The sequence below is a fragment of the Odontomachus brunneus genome, unplaced genomic scaffold, assembly GCF_010583005.1.
Source record: "Odontomachus brunneus isolate Ranch 3 - 2012 unplaced genomic scaffold, Obru_v1 Obru_scaffold_040, whole genome shotgun sequence".
Lineage (NCBI taxonomy): Eukaryota > Metazoa > Arthropoda > Insecta > Hymenoptera > Formicidae > Odontomachus > Odontomachus brunneus.
Window position 1 is genome coordinate 1,112,469 of NW_022639490.1, and position 20,523 is coordinate 1,132,991.

Here is a 20,523-nt window from a genome sequence, read left to right on the forward strand (position 1 = left end):
AGAGAGAGAGCACGAAGTTAACGCGATAGCGGATCGCTCTCTGGCGGAAAACAGTTCCGCACGATGTGGTTCGCGTTTATTTGCTACGTAAAGAGGAAATTAATGAATTATGCATTAATGTGTGATACTTCGTGTGGCTGTGATGAATAGCGCACGGAAGAGAATTTTACTGTAAACTCTTACTACAGAATGTTGTAATCGAGGCATAGATCGACATTCTATAATTGACCTTCTTCTCATTTCATACGTGCTATTTATATCTCAGGAATTGAGATGTGTGCGATTAAAGAATTTTCTACACGGAGAGAATGTTACAGTAAAAATTATTGTAGAACGTAGAATCATTAAAACCTAGAAAATAGGTCGACATTCTGCAATAACTGGTCATCCTTTCACTGCATATGTGCTCTATTCATGTCTCAGGAATTGAAATGTGCTATTAAAAAGTTTTTTATATTTCTAGCGAAATTTTCTGTATTTCTCTTAGCAAGACTTTATTGGCTTATCCTCGCGCTACTCGAGAAAAAGAGAGAGACGCAGTAAAATTGAACAGAATTTATATACAATAGAATTTATAATATGCTCTCCGTGTATGTTTCGAATAAAATTTGCTCCTTAGCAAGAATCTTACTGACAGTTTATTGCTGCGCTACTAGGAACATAGCAAAATTAAAAAGAACTTATATGAAACAAAAAATACTATGATATTCTCTCCACACGATCTGATCCCAAGACAACACATTTTCGTCCATTTATCCGTCACTGTGAGATCATCCGAAACGAAAATGATACACAATGAGATTCGGTCGGCTAGTTCTCGTCTGGGAATTGTCTTAGGAGTTAGGAAATCGGGACAGGGGCGTTTCGAGTCCCGTTTGCGTGGGCCCCGGGAAATCGGGCCGTCGAGAGAGAAAGAGGCAGAACCGCTCGGCCGTACATCGCCGACATATATCAATCGGCAGTTCATAAAACGTCGCGCGATCGCTAATCTCGCTAATCCCCCCGGCCCCGGCGGCCTCCGTCGATGAAAGACGAAAAGCAAGTAATCGCGGGCGAGCAACAGCCTCGCGGTGTACACGCGCCCGCGAGTCGCGGTGGAAGGTAGAGAGGATTGGCGGAGATGCGGCTCAGGATACCGACTATACCCGAGCAGTTTCTGGTTGGTTGGTAAGTGGGACTAGCGGGGACTCATAGGCTCGTAGCGTCCTACGCGAGGCCGCAGTCGGGCGCAAACCCCGAAACAATCTCATCGCGAGAGAAGTTTACCTGTCGTCTATCGCCATCGTCGAGCGCACTGCGACACTGTCCGTCTGTCTGTCTCTTCCTCTCTCTCTCTCTCTCTCTCTCTCTCTCTCTCTCTACTTCTCTCCCTCTCCCGAGAGGAGCCAGCAACACATCCCGTTCATCCCGGTGAACGAGGCTGCCCTGGAACGCGGAAGAGGGTGTGTGCGCGCCGGAGAAGACGGAAACATCATCGCGAAGCTATCGGATCTCCTGGGTGTCGAAGCACGACGGCAGTAACCCGTCGCGCGAGCCCGGAGGAAGAGGACCTCGCCGAGCCACCGCGAAGCCGTCCACCAACGTTGGCGGCCGCTGCTCGCTCACCTGGATCGCAGTCGCCTGGGTTAGTGCGTACGAGAGTCAGCGGCGGAGTCGCAGCACGGGCGCGCGCGCGCGCCTCTCCGGAGAGACGGAAGAGAGACCGGGGTCAGGATCGAGACATCGACCTACCCAGGAGAGCTGTCAGCGCGGACGCGTTGGGGCAGGCCAATACGCAGCGGTACGATCGCCTTCCTTCCTTCCTTACTAAGCGGGGATCGCGGTCGAGGTCGGCGCCGACGACGAGGTCGCGCGGTCGAGGTGGAGCGAGGACGAAAGTCAAGGTCAAGGGTCGCCACGACCTACGCGCTCGCTGCGCCGAGAGAGAGAGAGAGAGAGAGAGAGAGAGAGAGAGCAGGTATGAGTGCTGTCTCTGTACGATATTAAAATATCCGTTGCCATCGCGACTCGAACCGTCCGCGTGCACACGCACTCGCGCTTTCGGCAATTTACACGCGCAGCTCAGCATACCTGGTCCATCTCGTGGATTTCTAATAAATCTCCCGCGTGTCTCTCGCTTTCTTGCTCGCTAAAGTCTCTTAAACGAACTGAAGTCTGAACTTAGGCTCGTGCCTAAGACCTAAGAAAGATCTATTGTGATTGCCAAGTCACAGAGAACGAACTTGTATGTACACAGTGACCCGGAACAATAGTGCCATCGGTCGCGCGCGAGGGTGTAGACTGGGTCAAACGGAACGAAAGATTCCTCTCGTTTTTCAAAAAACCACGTAAAATGTCTGAGTTATTATAATCGAAGAAAGCTTGTAAATGATCTCACGCCATGCAATTGACGAGTTGTGACAGCTCCATCGTCGTGCATGCTTGTAAATTAGGTCGAACCGAACAAAAAAGACCTCTACTATTCTGCCGAATGACTGCACGTAGGTTTATAGTTATTAATTAAAGAACACTGGTGCATTATCGCGTACCAATCTTCTTGAATAACTAAACATCCACGTCATCACTTGCAAAATGGTAGAGGACTTTTTTGTTCAGTCTGACCCAATCTACCCTTACTAAAACGGATTTAGAACACTGTATATCATATCTCTCTCTCCAAGCTCGGATCAGCAGCAATTTCTGCCGATGAAATAGATAACGTCGACTGGCTATTTTTTCAGAAATTTAACGAGGACTAAGAAATGTCTCTTGTGCCAACCTAATATTAATTGCGTGCACGATTTCAATGATAAATTACGGCTGCTCGATATACAGTGATAAGTAAGTCCACTATCTAATCTGCGCTCGGCTCTTATTGGTCCATTTGTTTTACGATTGCAACACGATTTCGTGAACTGTTACTTCCAACTGCTGCATATATCGCGATACATGGTGATTATTCACTTCTGACCGATTAGATTCCGCGTCGTCGCGACGCGGTGAACTCTTAAATGGAGGTTTAAAGCAGGAAAATGTAATTTCAAGAGATGCACGATCGTCCCGACGAAGGGAAAGGGGAGAATGGAATCACGAAAGTACGCCCTATTAGCGGTCGAATCAACGCGGTCAACGTTCATTAGGCGCGGATTGATAATTCCGTCGCGGAAGAAGCCCGACGCGGGCTCGCATTCCGACATCGGCGGCTTTGCTTTTCCTATTTCCGTTACGATCTACGGAACGTGTCCAACTATCGGCGCTACCGATGCGAGACGGGTGGGTGTACCCCGGCTTATTGAGTATCTTATTCCAAATAGCGAACTCTCCTCTCGCGCGCGTTTCTCGCGCGCATTCCTCGCGTGCGCCCTCCTCGCCCCGCGATGATACCGATTCGTCCGAGACGGATGAGACACGGCGGTGAGCTGCTCTCCTCTTTAGCTTGCGTCTCCTCGACGACTGCATTTCCCGAAGCAAATTGCTATGCTTAATAGCAGCTCGTATTCCAAATTACACGAGAGCGAACATATGGGCTGCCTTGATGTCACGTTACGCCGCAAGGAGCCGGCTATTCGCTCGAATCTCACTGCAGCGACGAGAGCGCGGGTACAATGAACGCGCGGGGCTACAATAAGGAAAAGGGCTATAACACGTTAAGCCAATTTACGAAAGATCCGTTAGGCGGGCACGTCAGCACGTTGACGCCGGTCGGGGCTCTCTCTTTCTCTCTCTCTCTCTCTCTCTCTCTCTCTCTCTCTCTCTCTCTCTCTCTCTCTCTTTGTCTCTCGGCGTCATCTTTTAAAACGCGCGAAATCTCTCATGTGTCGCTCAGAGACGCGAATGCGAGCAATTTCATGAGAAAGAATGAGTGAGTGGGTGAATGAGAGAGAAAAAGAGGAGGGGGGAGACTGAAGTAGAATGGAATAGAATAGTGTAGAATAGAGTAGAGTAGAGTAGAGTAGAATAGAATAGAGTTGCGTAGTGTAGAGTAGAGTAGAGTAAAGTAGAGTAGATGAGAGGAAAGGAGAGGAGAGGAGAGGAAAGCTGAGGAGAGTAGAGTAAAGTAGAGTAGAGTATAAACTATTTCCTATTTCATTATTATCCTATGAGATATAAGTATTTCCTAAGTTGACAAAGTAGAAGCATAAACGACTATTGAGACAGAGAAAGAAAAAGAGAGAAAGAGGGAAGGAGGAAGAGATTTAACGAGAGGCACGTGAGAGAGCTTATATCCATTACTAATTACGGACTTTTGTACAGTCGAGGAGAGGACGCGCTTTCCTTTCAGTCTCGTTAGTCCCGCAAATTGCCGAACGTGCATATTCTCGAAGCTGCTCCCCCCTTCCTCCGTGTACTGCCTGTCGCCGTATCGCGCAAACGATTCTCGTTATCGAGATGAAGTTGGATATTTCGTTCCGCCCCGCGTCGTTTTCCAGATAAGCGAGATAGCGCATCTATCGTATTCAGCGACACGGGAGATATTCTAATGAGGCGTAATGTCTAACATCTGATGTCCGAAGCGTGCGGTTCGATACGGCCTTGCAAATGCAACGAGATAACGGCTCGTATGGTTTGTACCGAATGACCCAATTTCACCAGTGTCGTATGGCAAACGTGCGATAACTGTTGCAGCACGTCGGACAAGATCGAGCACGTGAAAGGAAAATACGTAGGTAGGTAGGCAGATAAGCGGTCAACTTGCCATGGACCGATGCACGGATATTCAGGAAGACGAACGAGCCTCGCTCTCTCTCTCTCTCTCTCCCTCCCTCTCTTTCTCTCTGTCTCTCCACTCTTCTTCTTTCCATCTAATTCTCACTCGTTGACGAACATTTCGAGCGAGAAGAATTTCTTTGAGTCTGATCTGGTTTGAAGATATGTTGAAAATGACCGCAAAGTCGCAATGGCAGTCTTATGACGAAGTTTTATTTGAACAAAACACGGAAGAAATTTCTTGTCTGCATATTTCTTCACTTTTCCGATCTCCACTTACTCGTCAATAAACGTTTTACTCGAGAATAATTGAATTTAACTTGATATTCGATCCGATATGAAAGAAGAATATATTGAAATGACCACAAAGTCGCTCGAGAAAAGAGACATATGGTGAATTTTCGTTTGAGGAAAACATAGGGACAATTTCTCGTCTTGACATTTCGATAGATTTGAAAAAAAAAAAAAAATTAAAATGGTTGTCGCGAGAAGAAAGTCCCGTAATGATCCTTCGTTTGAGGAGAACGCAGGGAAAATTTCCCGTCCCGATATTTCGATAGATCATTCCTCATTTGCTCCGATTCATTGCGTTGGATAATGTTCAAGAAAATTAGCAAACAAACGTGCGCTCCTCTTTCCTCTCGCTCTTCACTCTCCCGCCGTTTTTACAACCAACTCTCACTCATCAATAAACATTTTAGTCGAGGGAAGTAGTCGAGTTCGATTTGATTTGAAGGAGAACTAAAAACTATTGAAATGGCTGCACGAAAGTCGCAGGAAAAATGTCTCCTGATGAATTTTCTCTTGAGGAAAACCGGCCGTCTGTGCCAGATCGACACAGATTTCGGCAGACTACTCTCGTTCGCGGCGCAAGATTCATTGTGTTGCGATTGCGTTAGATAATATTCCGGCCGTAACGAGAGAGAGACTCCACTACCACCTCTTCAGGCGCCAAGTATCATTGAACTTGACATGTTGCAGTTATCTCTCGACCGTTTTCCGTATCGCGTGCACAGATGCGACGTTTAGTTTTCATGTTGCGTTGAGTTTACTTATACCAGGAATGGCCCATTCGGTTGTACAACCATACAGAGACCGTGCAGATGTGGAGAGACAGATAGAAAATTACAGCGGCGAAGAGAGAAACGGTAAAAGGGAGGCTGGATTACGAGCTTCGTCTCGTATTCGCGACGAAATGGCGAACGCTGTAACTCACGTTAGCATGTACTTAACTATACCCGAGAAAAATCTAATTACCGTTGCGAGAGCGAGAGCTCTGCCCTGTTAAGGCAGTGCCGAAGTAAACATTGCTTCGGGACAGTAGGTGTGCATGTGTATCTGTATATATATATATATATATATATGTATGTGTGTACCGATGTATGTTTGTATATATATAATGATGTGTATATAAAAAAAATGGACGATACCTCACGTTCTATATTATCACGTTCACAAATCGCGGATATATGTGATTCCCTTCTTCGAGACAACGATGCCAAAATATACAGTATATTATATAGTAAAAGAACAAAATTTTTTTGCAAAAAGCAAAGAAAATAAGAGAGAGAAAGATAAAGTCAAAATGCTTTTGTTCATCAAATTTATACTTTCTCATACACAGAGAGAACGATTTGTTGAATCAAATACACATTTCTCTGGAACAGTCCAAACAAATTATTTAAATTATTTGGTTGACACAACAAAAATATTTCTTTAAAACTAAGTCGAAAATAAATATTTTTGTTGCGTCAAACAAAATTTTGTTCGATCAATTAAAAAATTCGTTTAAACAATTCCAAAGAAGTGTTTATTTTATTCAACCAAATCGTTCTCTCTGTGTACGAAGGAAGAATTCCCTTCTTGGGAAGACAATGTCAATGTACAATGGTAAAACAATGTACAGTAAAATATAAAATTTACTATTTTTTACGACCTCTTGAGAATTAAAACAAATTCAGCACAGTAACTCATAATGTTATCTTTATTGCTAGTTCACAGCAACAAAGAACAAAGTGAAATAATAATGAAGAATTTCGATAATCTTAAAGCCTGATCTACAATATGCTCTTCGCGTTCTGTTTCTTGTCTTTTTCTGGCTTAAAGCTTAAGGTTTGAGTCAGAAAGAGATAAAGGAAAAGAAGCAGGAAGCAAAGAATACATTGTAGATCAAGCTTAACACACATGCAGAAACCTAAATGAAGATATCCTAATTGATGCAACATATAAAACTCTGTTACAAAGGACGGAATTCTGCGTTGCAGAAAATAGATTACACTTCGTTATGCTGAGCACCTAATATTAATCATTACACTGTACTTCAAACATAATCGTATTTTCAGTCTGTATCTCTACCGTTAAATGTTAGTAAAAATTATTACATTGAGTTAGTTTTGATCCTTCGATGCGATACTACGGATAAAAAAGATGTAGTCCTATTTAAAAAAAGAGAAAACAATTTTGATTTCTTTACAAAAAAATGACGTTTCCGAGATGTTCATAATTGCATCTTATCGCCGTTTAATATACTCTATAAATACGGTCGAATATAATAGTAATAACAATACAGTCTCTGTATTATTATTTGTAGATCCTATAAGCGACACCCCGAGGAGGCCCGACAATATCTCGCAGTGATACCGCGAGTTCGTCTTCACGATAAAGAAACTCGAGGAGAGGTACGCGTCGCGCCGAGAATACAAAGCCGGAAGTAGCACCTCGCCGAAGCAGCGATGTCAAGAATGCGAGCTATCAGGTGGTGCGTTTTGTTCGCGCTGCTGACGACGGTACTGGCTGTACCGGCGTCGCCGAAGGTGCGTCCCGAGGATTCAACAACCAAGGGCAAGAAAACGACCACGCCGATCGCGCCCGGCGCAGGAAGCGTGAAGGACGGTGCCGCCTCGACGGTGATTACCGCGACCACGGCGTCGAGACCAATCGCGAACGCGACGTTCCCGTACACCCCGAAGAACGCCACTTCGCATCCATCATCGTCTTCGTCGGCGCCTTCCTCGTCGCTGGCAGCGGCGACCACTACGACGGCGGCGGCGACGATGACAGCGGCAACATCCGCGCCAACGTCCACGGCAACGGCAGCGGCGGAAATAGCCGTTACATCCGCCACGACGACGCTGAAGCTGCCGACGATCTCGCCGATCGTCACGATAACGACGCCGTCGCTGCCGTCCACGGCGGCTCTCACGGCGAACGCGACCTCCGCCGACCTGGACGCCGTCGTCACCGGCTCGAGTTCCACCTTCACCGAGACGTCGCCGCGGATCGCGCCTACCCAGAACACGGCTACGGTGTTGTCGAGGAAATCGACGGCTGCTGCGGCCGCGGCCGCCGCCGCCGCCGCCGCCGTCGCCGTCGCCACCGACGTCACGACCACCGCGCCTTTGACGTCGGCCAAAGAAACGCGAGAGTCGCCCGGAAAGATCAGACCGCAAATCAAACTGACGACAAATTACACCAGCGAGGTAAGCGCATTATTCACCGAACGACCGAACGACCGACCGACCGACCGACCGACCGACCGACCGACCGGTCGGTTGGCTTCTCTACCCGCAGCAACTTTCCAGTCCTATCGTTCGTATTGTTCCGTTTTACTCCGAGACTACCGCCTCAATGGCGATCTGCCCCGGCGCGGACTTCTGCTTGTAATCGCTTTAAACGACGGATGAAGCGAGCCGCTGAGACGTTGGGTTTTAATTGGTTTTTTTATACCGGAGAGGCAGACCGGCGCGAGAGATGCCACATTTTTTCAGATTTCCAAAACTGCAACTTCCTAGACAACTGGATTGTTATAATTGATTATGCGAACATGATCGAGACAAGACTTCCTCTATAATGTTTATCCTGTGTGGATTCTCTTTTATCGATCAAAAGAAGCGCCTTTCTCTAAAGTGGCTTACAAACCTTCTGATTGGCTTGTAAACACATTTACGAGCACTCTTATCGATGAAAGAGAGTTCCGAGTAAAGATCTGTGCGTTTATGTTCGCGGCGACCATAAACCGTATATTTTGTTCTGTAATATTCTGTAATGACGGAAATACGAATATGCCGCAACGTGGTCATTTCTCCCCGATACCAGGTCAAGTCGGCTGGTATCCCAGGATAAGAAGGCCACGCATAAAATATGTATCCTGATTAATAGTTTCGGAGTCTCTGCGGTCAAGGGAAAACGTAGTAATGACAACTGCATAGGTGACAACTGTGCGAATTTTGCATGTAGAATTGTATGCAGTTTATAAAATTTTTGTGTAGTTATTGCAACTGGAACTTAATAAGTTACGCTGAAGAAAAAATATTTGAAAATCGACGTGTGGAAGAGAAAATTCACTTCTATGAAATAAAGTTTATTTCTGCGAAAAATAAAGTTCATTTCTATGAAATAAAGTTTACTTCCATGCATAAACTTTATATTCCACAAATAAGCTTTCAAGTATTTTTCTTTGTACAGAGTGTGCATACATCATAATTCTACGTACAAAACTCGTATAGTTGGCACCTATACAGCCCTCATCATGTCTTTCTCTCTGAGTGCGTGAGAGATCTCCACAGTCCCTCCTGCCGGGCCTCATAATTACAGGCCAACTCTACTCTCATCCGTCCGTACGCTCGATTTTGTCATTTTATGAATGAAAATTGCTTTTATTATCTGAAGCAGAGTGTATCGTATACTTGTTCTGAAAGCTTCATTCTATCTAATATAACACGTCACGTCACTCTAGAGAATATTCATACGAAACTTCGAGACGCTCCAAAACATACTTGACTCCCCGCTCCCAAATCAGTTTCTTTCTTTACTGTAACATTATTTCGATTTTAATGAGACTCAGGAAAAAGTGCCTATGCGCAGTAAAAGGGACATATTTTGCGATTTCGCGCTGTTCGCAATAAATACGTAAACAAAGAGCATGGTCGACGTGCTCCTCGAACCAACTAGAGCTACCGGTCTTCCCTGCGGCAGCCGATGTGATCGGGAATCGCGAGACAGACAGACACAGACTGACGGACAGAGGGACGCGGAACGGCGTGCGAAGCGAAACGCGAAAATTACGCTTGAAATATCGGCGCGCGCGATGCGGCCTAACGCGATGATTGCCGGCGTGTCGCTCGTGACGGCGAATTTCCGAGCAAAAACAGAAATCATCCGGAAGATGACGGGCGGAAACTCATCCGAGAAAGTAGCGAGGCAAAGGGAACACCGGCGGAGAAAGAGAGATATTTCGAGCGCGCGTGTTCATTCACGAGAGCGCGTCGCTTCGCACGGGCGTGCATAAAGTTGTAATACCTTCGTCGCGTTTCACATCCGCTGCAACTTGTACTGCCTACCCTCCCCGTCCCCTCTTCCCGTGCGCAATTAAAGCCACCTCTGAACGAGAAACCTCGACTCGATCAAATTTATCGACGAATCCGCAATTAATTCGCAACGAGATAACTATTAGTATCAAGACAAGCTTAACATTTACTAAACATTTTCTGCAAAAAGAGGGGCGAGGGGCGCTAGAGGCAAGGAGAGAGAGAGAGAGAGAGAGAGAGAGAGAGAGAGAGAGAGAGAGATCCGCATTCTAGATATCGCGCGACTCATTTCAAATGCGTGGGACGAAAATAAGAGGAGCAGGAGGAGGATATGAAACATTGGACGCACAACCCGCGAGTTTACCTAATAGTTAGGCGCGCCATAAATCGTCGAGTCACCGAGAACGTCCCTCTTTTACTCCTCTTTGGCAGAAACACGAAAAAAAAAATAACGAGAGGAGCCCATATCTTGTCCGCGAGCGCGCGCGCGCGCGCGCGTATCCCGTTCCTGCTCGTTCCCCCCTACACCTTGAGCGAGTACAGAAACGCGTGTGTACCTGATGATGCGCGGTAGAAAGGAACCCAGATTCGAGTTATACTACAGCCGACATGGAGGATCGTATGGAGTTAAAGAAAAAATCGCATATAGGTCGACCGAGAAAGTAGCGTGTGCATCATACGTACGCCGTACTTAGAAAATATACGTTGTCTGCGTGCGCCGAGTGGACGGATATACACGTGCAAAATAGCAAAAACGAGAAAGTAATCGGCATTCGGTACGACTGGACGTACGGGATACGTCGTAATTATCCGAGTTAATCGAGTGTGTGCCGCGCGTCGCCGCGCTCTTTCCGCGATAAGCCGAATGAGTCGCGGCCAATTGGGTCACCCCGGGGCGAATCCTTTACAGACCAAAGGGAACAACGATTTTTCCTCCTCCTGCGAGATCTCGCGGCACTCTTTCGCCGCGGACTGGCTTTATTTTCGATATTTTAAGACCGCGCGAGATCTCTCTTTCTCCTCTCCGCTCTCCCACTCCCTGTGTCCCTCTATCTCCATCTCCCTCCCTCCCCCTCGCCGAGATAACGGCGATACACCGATGGTGTATGAAACCGTTGAGCCATTTACGATCAAATAAGCGAATATAACGCATCTTGATTACAAATGGACAATTTCGTTCCGCGGACTACGGTAAATACGCCGCGCTCGGCGAGCGCGCGATGTTGCGAGATAACGGAAAGCGAAGCATTAATAATAATTAAGCATTCTAACGTATCCGTAATAACCGCGCAAACGCTAATGACGGCGATGCGTAAATTGGGTATGTAATACCTCGCGTGACGGAGTCATTTGTCTATCTGTAGCGCCGGCTCGCCGCGAAATGCGAAATAACGCGAGGGGATACGCGGTGCCACGAGAGGAAACACACGTACAGATTGCAGACGTGCGCTCGGAGAAAAGACACGGTGTGTGTGGTGGCAACTATAATAATAATTTCATATAGCTATCATATATTGATATATACACTGTTTGAAAAATTCGTATTAAATTGAATAATTGGGATGTGAAGTTTTTTTTCATAACTATGTTATAAAAAGTAATAGTAAAATCGATATTACATTTAATAATACATGGTTGCACAATTTCTGCGATAGCATAAAGAAGAACCGACATATAAAGAGACTTCTGGATAGCTCCGTTGAAGTCTCGATAAAAGTCACGATACTTTGCAAGCTGAATCTTTTAGGCCACGTAACCGAAACAGTCTCGTACTTATGATATATTAGAAAAATTATTCTAACACATCATAACGTGTTATAATGTTTCATAATTTAATGTGGAATTTAATAAGAAAACATGAAATATAAGATAGAAAATATTAGATTTTATAAAAAATATGAAATATAACTAATGTATAATTAATAATCCTAATGTTATGAGTTGAAACTCTTCACTATTATTAATTTTAATATCAAATTCTTAAATTTACTTACAAAATTTCTAACAGTGTATAACTTATATATATAGCTGACGGTTAAACAAGTTTTGTATATAGAATTAATATACGCTGAGAGAACGATTTATTGAATCAAATAAATATTTCTTTGGAATAGTCCAAACAAATTATTTGGTTGACACAACAAAAATATTTCTTTGGAATTAAGTAGCAAATAAATACAATGCTTTTGTTACATCAAACAAAATTTTGTTTGATCAAACAAAAGATTTATTTGGGCTATTCCAAAGCAGTATATTTGATTCAATCAATTCGTTCTCTCTGTAACATTTAATAATTATTAAAACTAAAACTATGAGTGTGAGCTGCAGAAACTGTACAGCTCTTATTTTATAGTTCTTACAATTGTGTCCAGCATTAGTTGCAATATAATTATGAAATTGATTTATTAAGCTATATTAATTTATTAATATATATACAAAATTCGTATAGTCATTTTCTATACAGTTGTCACCATACACAAGAAAATATATACTGTATTAGAGTAAATATTATTTATATTTCAAAAATATCTCATAAATTCATATATCCGCAAATCTATCACGAATTTATTATAAATATTAAAAATTTATTCAAAATATATTCTGAATTCTAATAAATCTAGCATTTAAATCGAAAATGTTCAAAGAAAAATACAGTTTGCTTAAAATTGAGTCAACTTTTTCTTTAATAAAGATTTTTTATATTCTTATAAAAATTCTTGAATTTAATTTCTTCAATTTTTGAATAAATTCTTCTCTTTAGTATACACTGAGAGAAAAATTTACTAAATTTCAAAAAACGTTTATTTGGATAGTACTGTAAAGATACTTGTTTAAATTAAGTAATTTTTTCTAAAAATAAATAAAAAAGTTTTAAATATAAATTTGCTTCTTTAATTTTAAAAAATAATTGCTTAATTTAAACAAATATCTTCACAGTATCCAAACAAAAGTTTTTTGAAATTTAGTAAATTTTTTTCTTAGTGTATGATGATAAACTTTACTCAAATTAGTGACGAGTAAATTTTAAGACTATTGTCAGGAAAATACTCTTTGTTGATAACAATTATTTACTCGAAAGAAGAAAAGTAAACTAAGTGATCGTTTTTTTTTGGGGTAGTAGTACGACACTTTTCCGTGTGTCTCCTTCTTCGAGTGTGCGTGGCGATTCATCGTGTCGCGCGGAGGATCGATATCGTCGAATCACCGCGAGGTGAACAATCAAATAAAACGTTCGACGCTCAACAACGCCAATAACGACCAGTCACGGGGCGCGATCGCTGAATCGCTTCTCGTCGGATGTTTACGCCAACGGAGGAAGTAAATTCAATTAAACGCAATTTAACTCCTACTCCTTGTTTCTTTTGCGATTACAACGGCCATTACGATAAGGCATGAGGAAAAAACAGCTTGATTATAACTACGCGAGCTATAATTATCCGTGCGATTAATTAAATATTACTTCCTCCAGTCGGCGCGTCCCATCGTGGTCGATGGTACGCGAAGGGAAAACGTTAGGATAGACTCGGAAACCGCGTTGAGACGTTAAGCGACGTCGGCGAAACCGGCTATAAGCATATTCGACGATTTAATTAGGCTTATACGGCGGTTTTATAACGAATGTGCATACAATGTGCATGGAAAGAAGGACTCGCGTAATTGCCGGCTTGCCGTGCGGCGGCCAGGTGTAGGTGATACAAGTCACACCATTCATCTATATCGAATAGATATTGCTTGGGAATTGTTCGCGTGCTTCGAGCTAATACCGATTTCGCCTCGGATGTAGCACGGGAATAGTGAATGCCTGCTACTAGGACGGGAAAAGTGATGTAAGTTGGCTGTTTTCTACGCTGGGAAAAAAGCGTGAGCGCGCATCAAGTTTTCCAATGTCGAATCTGCAGCGTTTCCTTCTCTTGTATTTTCTGTATTTTTTTTTCCTTTTTCCTATTCTCCTCAACTACCGATACCGCAATGCTTTTCTACGAACGCAATTCTCCTCAATCGTATTCGTATGCAGTCGTGAAAAAGGGTGGGATAAGCAGGGTGGGATAGGCACGCAGAACGTTCAAGTTCTGCACATATTTCATTCAAGTAGATGTCGATTGTTTCAAGTATTTCATAGGTTTATCCGCAAATCTATCGTAATTTCATCACAAGCATCAAATTTATTCAAATACATTCTAAATCCCTAGTAAGTTTGAATGAATGAATTTCAATGAGAATATTGAATTGAAACAAAATTTCGATTTGCTTATTGCATAGAGTCGAGCTAACTTTTTTTGGATAAAGATTTATAATATTCTCGTAAAGAGAATAAATTCCTCTTTTGAGTACATGAGAATGAGCTTTCCTCAAATATTCTAAGGCTATTATTAACAAAATATTCTTTATTGAAGATAACTATTAATTAAGAGAAAGAAAACAAACTGAGTGATCGCTTTTCTTGGCAGAAGAATATTTTTCTTTGTAGAGGCATTAATCGATTAAGATACTAATCAACAAATCAATAATCACAAAATTAATAAAATTTCATATATCAAATCACGAGTAACTCTATCTATGGATGAAATAAATTATCAGTCAAACGTTGATTGAATTTAATTGATCATACGCGCCTAGTAATAATTACTTTCTTCAATTTATTAAATTATTCGTGATTACATATGACAATTGATTTATTTTGATTATTGATTTACTTTGGTCTCATAAAATTTTGATCGATTTATATCAAATTCTAATCACACACTGCTGTGTATCAAATGAGTTTGCGCATGAAATCGCGTTGGAAAATGAAATTGCTTAATATCGTTAAATTTCCCGTACATGGGAGGTTCGAGAAGGTGGAAGCATTTCCCCTCTAAAAAAAAAAGGAATGAAAAAAAACAGCGATGCGCTTAAGCTGGCGAGTTTTTCAACATTCACTTTGTAAAGAAGTGTTTCTTTCTACCTTTTCTCTTGCTTACACCGGTTTACACTAGCAGTAACATCGCTAATGACGCGTATTATTGACAAATGTGGATTGTCTCATGTTAAATTGCTGGAAAAACCGTTTTCAGGAAGTTGCAAAACAAGTTAATCACATTTTCCTATTATTATAATTTATACAACTTCTGCGGAAAACAAATGTTAATGATACTTATTTTGCTAACATATCAATAGCTTTGTCAAAAGACATTGCATCGACATTGTTGAAAACATTATTTTCGCAACCCATCACTTGACAATCTATCATTAAAGAATGTTGAAATATTATTGGAAGAAAATTGAAATGTTAAAGAATGTTGAAATATTATTGGAAGAAAATGCTAGATATGTGCTAGCAATAACTTTTGTTAATAACAAAGGAATTTTGTTTTAACTTGACTGATTATAAAAATAAATATATAAAAATTGTCCACTTTTGTGCAGCGCATATTTATTGATAACAATGTCATTAATCATTTAACGTTTTCCAACTTTCTTGAGAACATTTGAGAGTATCATTTATTGCTAATAATACTGCTGTTAGCAATGTTTAAACATGATAAATAGTTTCTCTTATTTTGTCAGTGACATTTGTGCTTTTCATTGTTGAAAACGTATTTTGATAGGAATATTCGGCAAATCGTTTTCTGGAGAACATCGTTTTGTCGAACGTAATTCTCCTCGATTGTTCTTACGATAGAAAAGTTGTTACACAGAGAAAGAGACATTCTTGTCCGGGAAAACATATTATTCTGAATATAATATCTTACGCTTGCCATTAATGAAAATTATTTTTGAATAATAAGAATACAGGTTCTTCTTCGTTGACTCATATAAAATGTATTTTCGCAAGTAACTTATCTTCACTTCTCACTTGAAGGAGTTAACAGTAACAAAAATAAAGACACTTTCCAAACAAGGATGTCCTTTTTCAAACGCACTTATCTAAGGATAATGCACTCGTCTTGCATACAGGATGCATGGAAAAAAATAATTTTGCTGTTTTAACAAAATCGTCATTGCTACTGTATATTCGTAGTGACATCAAAAAAATTTAGTTGACATAACTAATTTTACAAATTATTCGTTATCAGAGTAGAAGTAATTTCGTTGTCAGGATAGAAAAAATTTGAGTATACTTATCCTAAAAATCATTAATACACGTTAATTTGCTATTGATGCAAAATAATGTATTCTTAGCAAATTTATTTGCTATCGGAGCAAAACTGCAACTGCTTATATAAATCCATCATGGTTCTTATGGCAAAATAATTTGTAGATTCAGCAAATTATACCCACACTAAGGGAAAAATTATCTTAAAATCAACAAATATTTTTTTGTTGGATGCCATTAACATATTTATTTAAATCTAAATTCTTCTTATTTAAATCAAATATTGTATACCTGATTTAAGTAAAGTAAGTAAACAATATTTGGCTTAAATAAAGAGAATTTAGATTTAAATATGTTAATGGCACCCATCAAAAAAATATTTGTTGATTTTAAGATAATTTTTCCCTCAGTACGGCAAATAGTGATTAGTACTCTTAGCAAATCTTTTTGCTATGTAATAATCTTTTTGTCCATGTAATAACAAAAAGATTTTGCTAGACTAGCAGAAAATTTGTTGAGCCAGCAAATTATTTTTCTCCGTGTACAAAATAATGTATCCTTAGCAAATTTACTTGTTATCGTAGCAAAACTGCAACTGCTTATATAAATCCATCATGGTTCTTATGGCAAAATAATTTGTAGATTCAGCAAATTATATCCAGCAAATAGTGATTAGTACTCTCAGTAAATCTTTTTATCTTGTCCATATAATAACGACAAGATTTTGCTAGACTAGCAGAAAATTTGCTGGGCCAGCAAATTATTTTTCTCCGTGTGAGCTTCCACGTGAAAAAGCGCGTTGCAAAATTAAACGGGTGTCGTAAAATAAAGTGGTTCGTTATCGTTGAAATTTCCGCGCACGAGTGCCTCTCGCGAGCGACAGACGCGCTTCCATATTCCGGACAATAGAGCGTGATTATTGAAGCACGCAGAACTAAATTGCAGAAAGATTCGAGCGATTTCGCTTCCTACAGGTAGAAAACGCGGCGAGCCTGAGCGGACTTGATCGCTCAGATAGCGGATTATGCGTTCGCGATAATGGATCCACACGGCTCGCGATAATGCAATATGGATTATGTTTGCATTTTACGAGTATTTAGGATCCCGATTATCTTCTTAATGCCGGCATGTGTCGGCATTGTGAGTGCACGTCGATATTTACGATTGGTCTTTTCAGCGGTCCGTGGCGCGTCGGTACGATCGCGAGCGAGACAGAAATAGAGAACTTTGCTAACGGTCCCGAATAGGAATTTTGCCCTCGCTACGCGCGCTTCCGAGTTACGCGTAACGGAGCGTTGCTCTAACACGGTTTTCCGAACATAGCGCCGGTAACGAAATAAATAATTCAACGATTCCACTAGTCGTCGCGCGACTCTTAGGCGCGGGAATATCGCGCGAAAGGATCAAAATAATCGTTTGTCCTTCGTCGCGGGAGGATCGCAACGTTTTTACCTCGACGTGAGGTGAACACCTCCGAACGCATTCGATACCCAATGGGAAAATTTATGTCAATTATCGTTATTGTTGTTGCTTCGGAGGAGATTCCTCTAAAGCTGTGAACGGAAAGTATTCTAAATACAATATTCTCAAGAGGAACTTCGCCTTTTATCCACAATCTACTTTAACAAATCTTGTTTTTAACAGAAATTTCGTGTAGTAAGACATTTTACTTCGGTAAATAAACATATTCCTCTTGATTCAAAAAGAAATAAATTAAAATAATATCTAGTAGGCTTAGTAATAATATGTTTTTCCTAGGAATTTTAGCTTAGGATATGGGATTATAGTAAATAGTATCTTGTTACTAGAGTTCCTTTTTTTAATGTTAGAACATTTTCCTTTTGTCTTTCTCAAGAAAGGAATTCTTTTTGAGGTCATGTATAAGAGGATATTTACTAAAAATGATATTTTAGTGTAACTTTCTTTGCGCAACAATTGCATTTCGCGAAAAATTCCGCTCAAGTATTTCAGAAAAACTAATTTGGCAAACTGTCCCGAATTTCGACGTTGTGACTTTTTGATACATTGCCTCAGTTTCTGAATGTGAACACTTTTATTTTTCGGAACAATGCGCGCCTACCACATTCCTAATTTATTCTCTGAAAATTACTAGAAACCAAATTTATACATATTATTTAATTACAGGTTTATCAGTTCGACGTTTTGTTTTTGTTTCGTTTGTCCAAAAAAAAAATAGAGACTAGAAAGCGAGTATGTATAAATACTCGAAAAAAATACTTATTCAGTTAGTAGAAAAAACGTATTTATTTATACTGAAAAAAAAAATTTATTAAATTTTAAAAAATGTTTGTTTGGATACAACTATAAACATATTTGTTTAAATTAAGTAATTATTTTGTAAAATTAAATAAAGAAGTTTTAAATATACATTTTCTTCTTTAATTTTAGAAATTCATTACTTAATTTAAACAAATATGTGTATTTGCAATTATATCCAAACAAACGTTTTTTGAAATTAGTAAATTTTTTTCTCAGGGTACACCAATATTTGTTCCAAATAAGACGTATACGTTTTTTTAAAACCTTAGCTTTTCACAAATAATTTTAATAAAATGATTTAGATTTAATTAAATAAGTAATTTAAATAAAGTTATTCAAAAAAGTCATTTAAATTAAGTCATTTAAATAAGTCATTTAAACGAAAGAATTTATATTTAAGTAAATAAGTCATTAAATAAATAAGTAGTATTTCTTAGATACTTTTTCCCTCTGAATAACTTTCGCGTTTCGCCGAGTTATCAAGCGATATTGTGTACCGGCCGAAAAGGCGGCTGCCGTTATCGACGCGAGTGAATGGCGAGACACTTGCGTAGCTCACGAAAATCGTGCGTTACTTTCCATTTTTAATCGAATACAAATGGGACCCCAGGAGCCTCTCCATTGTACCGTTCGCGAGACGGTGCATCGGTGGAGGAGCGTTGGGCGCGCTGTTTCCTGCGCGACTAATAATAGCGCGCGCGCTGGACGCTCGATGGCGTCTCTACGCCACTTAATTTAACAAAAACAGCCGTGAATAGAGCGGCAACGGTAAACCGCTGCTTCTTTTCCTAAGGATAATAATTGCATTGTAGAGATCCCTCGGAAACGCGACATCCGCGTCGGGATTCGTCGCGTCGTCGGGACAGCGCACACGACAAGAGAAAGGAGAAAAAAGAAAAAGAAAATCTGTCAGTCACGGCGACCGTCAAATTCCTAAAACGACCTCCCGACGCACGACGTTTCCATCACAGCTGGGCATTATTCGCGAGGAATGAAAGTTCCACGCGAGTTCTGCGCACAGAAAAAATATCATTCCATTGCTGAGAGAAAAGCGGTTACTCGGTTTACTTTCCTTCTTTCGAGTAATGACCACCTTCAACAAAGAATATTTTGATCTTGATAACAGTCATAAAATATACTTATCACAAATTAAAAAAAAAACTCGTCATCGTTATAAACAAAAGAATTTATTCTCCTCAGAAAAATATGATAAAATCTTATCGAAGAAAAAGTTAATTCGACTCTATGGTGTATAGCAAACCGAATTTTGAAACTAATTTAATATTATTGATTAAACTGCTTTTGCTATAAAGAGAAAAATATCATTCTATTCCAAAGAAAAGTGACTCAGTTTATTTTCCTTTTATATAACGATTATCTTCAGCAAAGAATATTTTCTTGATTCTAGTCGCGAAATACACTTATAACCAATTTTAGAAAAGCTCAGAAGAAGAATTTATTCTCTTTGCAAGAATATTATAAAACTTTATCGAAGAAAAAGTTTGATGTAAGCAAACCGAATGTTTGCTTTAATTTCATATTTTTAATTGGAATACTAAACTTACTAGGATTCCAGAATGTATTTTGAAGAAATTTAATGTTCGATGGGTTAATGATAGATTTGGGGACATATAAACTTATAAAGTACTTGAAGTAATATTTACTCGAATGCAGCATGTAATTTTCTATGTGCGCAGAATTTTCAAAACGCATTTTGAGTAAACTTCACGCTTAGGATAAACTTGCGATAGATTTGCGGATATATAAATTTACGAAATAGTTGAAGCAACAAGTAACAAGTACTTGAATTCTGTATGTGTCTTTCTGTGTTATTGAGATAAATAAAAAAAAAAAAAAGAAAAGAGGAGAAAAGGAAAAGCAAAAGGCAAGCGCATCCGAAATCAAGGGTTGTATACTTCTCATTTTGGTACCGATTCATGCATTAACTCAACGAATCTACAAACGGCGAAAGGAGGACGAGCGTTCACGGTCGTGACGCAAACGGATCAGTCGGTGCTAATATCGCCAGTGGAACGTGACGACGTCGAAAAGAAAATGTTAGAAAATAAAAGAAAAGCGAGAGAGAAAGAGAGAGGGAGATGGAGGGAGAACGAGGAGGAGAGAGAAAGAGAGAGAGAGAGAGAGAGAGAGAGAGAGAGAGAGAGAGAGAGAGAG

General features: G+C 40.4%; 2 protein-coding genes across 4 annotated transcripts in view; one reads left to right on the top strand and one right to left on the bottom strand.

Annotated features, from left to right (window-relative positions):
* Window positions 1-20,523, bottom strand: part of LOC116844309 (elongation factor-like GTPase 1) — a 94,907-nt gene that overhangs the window by 32,782 nt on the left and 41,602 nt on the right. The gene's annotated exons all lie outside the window — the stretch shown is intronic.
* Window positions 1,006-20,523, top strand: part of LOC116844310 (mucin-5AC) — a 29,087-nt gene continuing 9,569 nt past the window's right edge. The window contains exons 1-2 of one of the 2 annotated variants that reach the window (XM_032815698.1): window positions 1,006-1,780; window positions 7,277-8,165. In XM_032815698.1, the coding sequence (XP_032671589.1) occupies window positions 7,419-8,165 (747 nt within the window). In that variant the 5' untranslated portion in view covers window positions 1,006-1,780; window positions 7,277-7,418. Of the gene's footprint in view, window positions 1,781-3,994; window positions 4,647-7,276; window positions 8,166-20,523 lie in introns of those variants that run through there. The other variant, XM_032815699.1, reaches the window with a different exon arrangement.